This window comes from Ranitomeya imitator, chromosome 4 (assembly GCF_032444005.1).
Source record: "Ranitomeya imitator isolate aRanImi1 chromosome 4, aRanImi1.pri, whole genome shotgun sequence".
Lineage (NCBI taxonomy): Eukaryota > Metazoa > Chordata > Amphibia > Anura > Dendrobatidae > Ranitomeya > Ranitomeya imitator.
Genome location: NC_091285.1, coordinates 38,998,529 through 39,005,930, shown reverse-complemented (window position 1 = coordinate 39,005,930; position 7,402 = coordinate 38,998,529). Strand labels below are relative to the sequence as shown.

Genomic DNA, 7,402 nt, shown 5'->3' with positions numbered 1-7,402 from the left:
GCAAACCCCATGGGGCACCAATGAAGCCTTATGGACAAGATTGGCGAATATCAGCCATATTTTTCCAATCTTAACCAATTTAGAGACCGGGAAAAGGAAAAAAGTTGTCACATCAGTGCAATGGAAGTGTTCCCATCAGCTATAGTGACCGACCGCAGTCATCACAAGACCATACGTAGCAAGAGCCTTAGTAGAATGTGAAAAAAACAAGTATGTAACCCATCACTGTGACATCAGTAACATATGTTGTATCACATAATGTATTGATGTATTTAGTGTTTGCCACGCAAACAAAAAAAATAAAATAAAAAAAATGTCACATGCTATACATCATACAAGAAAACAATGCATTAAATAAAATGTTTAAGGCAAAAGTGAAGAACGTATCTGTGCTGCTTCCTGGATGGAAATGTAGTAATACGAAAAGGTTGGTGCGAGACTAATAACTTATTATTGGATCACTTTTTTGTGTGGAGTCACTAACAGAATGGATCAAAAACTGAAGGTAAAAAATAATTTCAATGCTTAATGGGGTAGTTCACTTCAAAATGTCCTTTGCGTAAAATTTAAAACAAATTAAATGGAATCCGTTAGCAGGCTTTTGATATATAACCTGAGATCAGCATGATGTAGGGGCCGAGACCCTGATTCCAGCGATGTATCACTTAGTTTACTGGGTGCGGAAGTTGTGATAGAATCCCAGTTTTCTCTGCGGCAGATCCCGAAATGCTGGGCTGTGTGAAACCCCGCCCACACCACTGATTGGCTGCTTTAGGTGATGGGGGTGGGGTTGGACTAGGAGGCAGCTAGTCCTGTAGTGATAATCTCCTGCTGATAAAACACGGATTGTATTGAAACTGCAAAAAACAGAGTAGTAAGTGATACATTGCTGGAATCAGGGTCTCTTGTTCTACATTATAATGTTCTCAGATTAAATAGCAAAAACATGCTGACAGATTCCCTTACAAAAAAAAAAATACTCAAACCTGCCTTGTTCTCTGCAGTGTCTACTCCCTACTGCCGCAATGACATCCTGACCAGCAGCAGCCAATCACTGGCCAAGGCTGCTCACCACTGCAAGCCAGTGATTGGTCGAGCAGTCACTTATGGTGTATTGAGAGGGACCATAGGGTAAAAAATTAGGGACCTCAATGGGAGATATGGTGGAATCACTAAGGACTGTGTCACATGGTTGTTGAGTCACGAGACCCTTAAACGATTGGTACAAGGATCTCAGGCAGGCGACCGCAGCCTTATACATATCAATGGAGAATCCTGAGATCTCAGGCTGCAGAAGTCTCCACGCATGTGTTAAAGGCATGTTCACCATTACAACCATTTTGTGTTGCTACAATGCAAACGGTCTCGATTAAAAGCTTCCTACTAAGGATCAAAGTGGCCGTAAGACATTACATAATACTTGGTAGCTTATCTCTTGGTGATCTAGATCTGCTGTGCTTCCCCAGTCTATTAGTCTTCGACAGGTACAGACCAACCACAACCTACTTCTGCCGATTGGCAAATCAATAGTCGTGCTTCGCCCCCAGTGTTAAAGAGGTCAGGTTATCGATGCATTCATACACGCGTGGCCCCTCCGTGCATCATCAACCTCGGCCCAAAATGGGAATTAGCTCAGTTTTTGATGAAGATTATTTAGGCTTATTGAGTACGAGGAGTCAGCATCTCTTCTATCGCTATACACCAAGAGCAACCAGTAAGACCAGGACTCATGTTAACCCTGACTATGGAGGTAGCACCCAAGCCGCTTATTCAGCGTGAAACAGACTGCTGAAGATGAACCCAGACCAGGGTTACATGCACGTTACCGGATCTTAATACCCTGCCGTTTTGAGTCTTCAGCTCCTATACAGAGCCATGTATTGCCATTGTAACCAAGTACAAACGATGGTTGTGTAGGCCGATACTGTGGTTATTGCTATCCATCAGTACCCTACTTTTTAAGGCGGCCGTACTCACTAAATAGCCGATTGTTCAACTGACCGCCGTCAGACGTCTCTGCTGGTGACTTATCCAGGAGAACAATGCAATCCGCAGTCCGAAATTGGACCTATCCAATCAACATCTTCCTCAACGATCAAACACCTGGCGCCCCCATAGACAGTGTCGATATAGGTGGGTTCAGGTGACTTTAGTCTAATGTGTATGGAGGCCTTTGCTAGCATGCATTTGGTAAATTAGCAAACGGGTAGTGAATAGATGGACGGAAGTATGTAGTGTTGTGGCTGGTTGCCATGGAGATGCATGGCTCTGCCTAGGAGCTGCAGCCACAAGATGGTAGGAGGTAATTAGTCAAGAACATTTGCACTGAAGCAATACAAACTGGTTGAAAAAGTGGAAATGTATTTTAATGGTTTTCGGGATCTGGGGATTTAGATTGGGGTCCATGGCAATTTAAAGGGATCACTATGCCACGTCACCCTCAAAAATGATGATGTGCATTAACTTTTTATATGGTAGCAACCTCTTATCCTCTCACACAGAGAAGACAAGTATTCGCCATGAAGGACTGGGGAAAACGCCACCATTTCCAGTACATAGCCAAGAAGACAGAGCAACGGTGACACCTGCAGGCTACAGATGGACATGCAACCACAATTCAGTGAAGGAAAGTAATTAGAGGAACTCCCCTTTAAAAAAAAAAAAAAAAAAAAAGATCCTCTTCCCCCATCTTCTTTCTCTGTAACATAATGTATCATATAGTAGATGGCCCCCCAAAAACCACAAATAAAAACTACTGCTGAGAACAAATCCTATCAGCAATGATGCCGTTTCGCACGTGTAATCAGTTTCCTATACACTGTTAGTGGACTCAGACTTGTTACGGGGTCTCCTAGGTTTACATGCGTGTTTCATACCTAGTTTGCCTTTACGTCCAGTGTTTAGGGGGGGGATCACAGAGAGACCACCAGAAGAGCTTTCCCACAAGTCACCGCCTCGTAGGCACAAATGTCCACAAACCTTCAGTACAAGTGCATTAAGCAGCTTATTCTCCGCACTTTGGTCTCCAGGTGGAAAGGCCCATGCTTCTAGTGACATGTTCCTGTGCAGGAACCAAGACGCATGGGGTCTAAGGGGCGGCAGGGACCACCGGTCCCAGGTCGAGCTCCACGTGATGAGCCAGCCACACCGCCTCGGAGCCGGGCTCGCCCTCTTCTGTCGGTCGGATGGGGGTGGGCTGGTTTCTGAAGTCGTGCTTTAGCTTAAAGCTGACGATCACCTTTCCTTTTTCTTGCAGAGGAGTCACCTTGATGAACACCCCGACTTTGTTAGCTTTCCTGAAGGCGACAACGCTGGAGGAGAGAGGAAACTTATTAGAAAATTGGCCTACCGACTGTCTGCAGCGCTGCAGACAATCAACAGAAACTGGAGCAAAAGCAGACCATATGGTTTCGACACTAGATTTCTCAGGCCTGGCACATCGGATATCTACAAACAAGGTATCATTTTCATCAGCGCCGGCCCAGGGAGAGTGAGTAACGTATTGCAGATTACACCAGAAACTTTTCTGAAATCATCCCTTTAAAAGGGAACCTGTCAGCATGTTTTTATACAGCATGGCTGGGTGGGCACATGTCCCCCAATTTTTTTGATTCAAATAAATTTTTATTAAGAATAACAAGATAAATGACATGTTACATTCTCATTTTCAATACAAAGCTGAAGTGACAGTCTATACGGTTCACTCAGTGACAATCGTGGGACCCATTCTAGCACCGACTCCCAAGTCTCATTCTCCATTGGACCCAGATCCCTCTCCCACTTAGCTCTCGCCATTATTGGAAACCCCAATAGGAAAGTGTGCAACAGATCTTTATACAAAGTAGATATGACTCCCCCAGTAGTCCCTTCATTACACACATACTCCAGTACTATATCCCTCTGAATTCCAATACCTCCGTTTCTACTCTGAGCTCCAAAAGCATGCCTCATCCGCAAATACTGAAATTCCCCCACAGTCCCAAGACCAAATTCCGCCTGTAATTGGGAAAATGATTTCAATTCACCTCGCTCAATTATTTGATACACGTATTGAATCCCTTTGACTTGCCATTCTGTCAGTACCCCCAATGCCTCAAACTCCTGTAAGTTGCTGTTATGCCATAGCGGTGAGAATCTAGTCAAATCCGTGACCCCCCCGTATATGTCTCAGCCTACCCCACAGCCTGCGTATCAACAACACAGTTGGGTATAATTTCCCCAGAGCCCCCAGGGATCCATCCTCCAAACATTGTACCACTGGCCTTCTTTTTGTCACCACTTCCATCAGCCGCTGTACCGCCCCCGATGACCCTTCATGCGCCCAGCCTTTTAAAATGCTGACTCTGGGCTGCAGGAAAATATATTTCAGGGTTAGGCAATGCCAATCCCCCATCTTCCTTGGGTCGCTGAAGTGTCTCCAGTTTGATACGCGGATGCTGTCTCCCCCATATCAAATTCCTGAACAGAGAGTTAATCTGTCTAAATCTCCCGCGTGGTATCCAAACTGGCGCATTATGAAGAATATACAGTATTTTTGGCATCAAAATCATTTTACTAAGATTCACCCTACCTACCACAGATAAATGCAGTTTAAGCCAAGCATCCGCTTTCGCTTTAACAACACCTAAGATTGGAGTCAGATTTCTATGTATATAGTCAGTAACAGGCATAGATACCCATATTCCAAGGTACTTAAATTGGCTAGTCACCTCCAATCGCCCATCCTCCAGTGGCTCCCCACCATCATCATCCACCTTAAACAAGACAGACTTACTCCAGTTTATCCCAAGTCCCGACACCGATCCGAAACGCTCAATAATCCCAATGGCTCCCTCCAAGGACGTATCCGGGTCAGCCAGAAAGAGCAGAATGTCATCCGCATACAACGCCACCCTTTCTTCAATCATCCCATATTTAAACCCAGTCACCTCATCAGACCGTCGAAGCTTAGCAGCCAGTGGTTTGACAGCCAGAGCAAACAAAAGAGGAGAGAGCGGACACCCCTGTCTCGTCCCTCTAGCCAGTTGTATGGTCCGTGATAACTCCCCATTTACCCTAACCATCGGCATCGAGTGCATCAGTCGAATCCAGGATATGAACTGTGGTCCAAACCACATACTCCGGAGCACCTGCCAGAGATATCCCCACTCCACACTATCGAACGCCTCATGAGCGTCTAAAGATGCAATAACTCTCTGGCCACAGTTGTCGGATCTGAGTTGCAAATTCATATACAGCCTTCGTAAGTTGATCGCAGTGGACCGATCAGGCATAAAGCCGGACTGGTCTGAGTGCACCAGGCTGGAAATAACACTTGTCAACCTCATCGCCAACACCTTAGCCAGAAGTTTAACGTCTGTAGTAAGCAAGGAGATTGGCCGATATGAATCCGGTTGTGTAGGGTCCTTCCCCTCCTTAGGAATCACCACTATTATGGCCTCCCGCATAGATGCCAGTAGACGACCGCCACTCCTAGCCTCCTCCAGAAGTACCCTTAATTTAGGGATCAGCACTTCCCCACAGTTTTTATAAATTTCAGCAGGAAATCCATCTACGCCAGGTGCCTTCCCATTAGCCATAGACTGCAGTACCCGACCCAACTCCTCCTCCGTGATGGGAGCTTCCAAATCTTCTCTATCTATGTCACTCAGCCTTGGGAGCTCCAATTCCTCAAGGAACGCCACCGTGTCCTCCACCGACCCATCTACCTGAGAGGAATATAAGTCCGCATAAAAATCCGCAAAAATGTCCAAAATCTCTGAAGTCTCAGAGACAGCCACACCGCTCCCCGATACCAAAGAATGAACAAAGGAAGTGTTTCTCTGGGCAGAAGCCACCATCGATAGCAAATGACCCACAGATTCGCCCTCCTGGTAAAAAGCCAGATTCATGAATTCCCTCTTCCTTTCAGCCTTACCGAGCAATACCTCCTCCAACTGACTCTGAGCTGCCTTTAGCCTCCTCCCAGCTTCCGGAGTACCCGCTATTACCATCTCATCCTCGGCTATCCTCAGCCCTTCAACCGCCAACCTCTCTGCCTCTCTCGATATCCTCTTACACCTGCTAATATCCGTGAACAGCAGTCCCCTCAAGCACGCCTTCATGGCTTCCCACACTGTAAGAACATCTACACTTCCCTCGTTAATCTCAAAAAATTCCACCAACTCCTTCTTTATCTTTTCCAAGTCCATACTGTGTAGCCAATTAGGGTGAATCTTCCACTCCTTCGCGCTCCCGATCCGTGTCCTCACCGGCCGAAATTCCACCTCAACTGGACTATGGTCTGAAAGAGCCCTAGGCAAATATCTCACCTCCCCTACCATCGTGTCCAGTAAACCGTTACCCAGCGCCAAGTCAATCCTAGACAAAGTACTATGAGCTGGCGAGTAGCATGAATACGTCCTTTCCCCAATATGTCTAACTCTCCATAAATCAATCATACCTACTTCCCGGACATAGGTCTCAAACGTAGTGATATGTCCCCCTGTTCTATTCTGGGGATTTTTGTTTTTGTCCCAAAAGTCATCACAGATATTATTAAGATCGCCAATAATTAGAGATGGTAACGGTCCCCAACGCTCTACCCTCTCCAGCACCTCTCATCTTCTTGCTTGAGTATGGGGGCGGAATATACATTGCCGCTATACACATCAACACTCCATTTATTTTACATTTCACCACCACATACTGACCATCGACATCCTCTTTTACCATTACCTCCTCATACTGCACCCCCGCAGGTATTAACACAGACACACCCCTAGAATACGTCGAGAAAGTAGAATGATACGCCCTCTGTATCCAGCGCCTATTCAATATGTTTACCCTCTCCCGCACTAAATGTGTCTCTAACACACATATCATTGAGACTTTCTGTTCTCGGACATACTGCAGACTTGCCGCCCGCCGTGTTTTATCCGCCAGACCTCTCACATTCCAACTCAATATTTTAATACAATCTCCCATCATGTGGCTCATCATTTCTCATAGTATCCAATTTACCAAGTATGAGCTGCCCCAACCCTCCTACCCCCTCCCAACTTGCCCCCCTAACCCCCCCAATATAACGCATTCTTCCTCTCATCAAGAGTGGGGCTCCACTGCCCACTGCGAACACTCTCCCTTACTTAACCCTCTCCATTCGCGTCCCGCTGCTATAGCAATCACAATTTCCCCCCCCCAACTTTCACTTTATTGTATCTTAACATTTCAACTTATATTAACATATAGAAAAAGTACCAAACCAGTTCACAGTACCCAGCATAACCCTCCTCCCCCGTACTTAGTAGTTGGTACTGTCCCCTCCGGCCATTCCTTCAATATGGCCCAGCAAAACCCCCAACAGTTGCTCAACTCTTTAACCATTGCTAACGAGCGCAGAACTCTCCTCCATCGACAGAGA

At 46.0% G+C, this 7,402-nt stretch overlaps 1 protein-coding gene across 2 annotated transcripts in view; it reads right to left on the bottom strand.

Annotated features, from left to right (window-relative positions):
• The window catches only part of DCTN4 (dynactin subunit 4), a 34,053-nt gene that overhangs the window by 2,038 nt on the left and 24,613 nt on the right, over window positions 1-7,402 (bottom strand). For both annotated transcript variants that reach the window (XM_069763559.1, XM_069763560.1), the window contains one exon: window positions 1-3,311. This exon is cut by the window's left edge and continues 2,038 nt beyond it. In XM_069763559.1, the coding sequence (XP_069619660.1) occupies window positions 3,089-3,311 (223 nt within the window). In that variant the 3' untranslated portion in view covers window positions 1-3,088. The remainder of the gene's footprint in view (window positions 3,312-7,402) is intronic.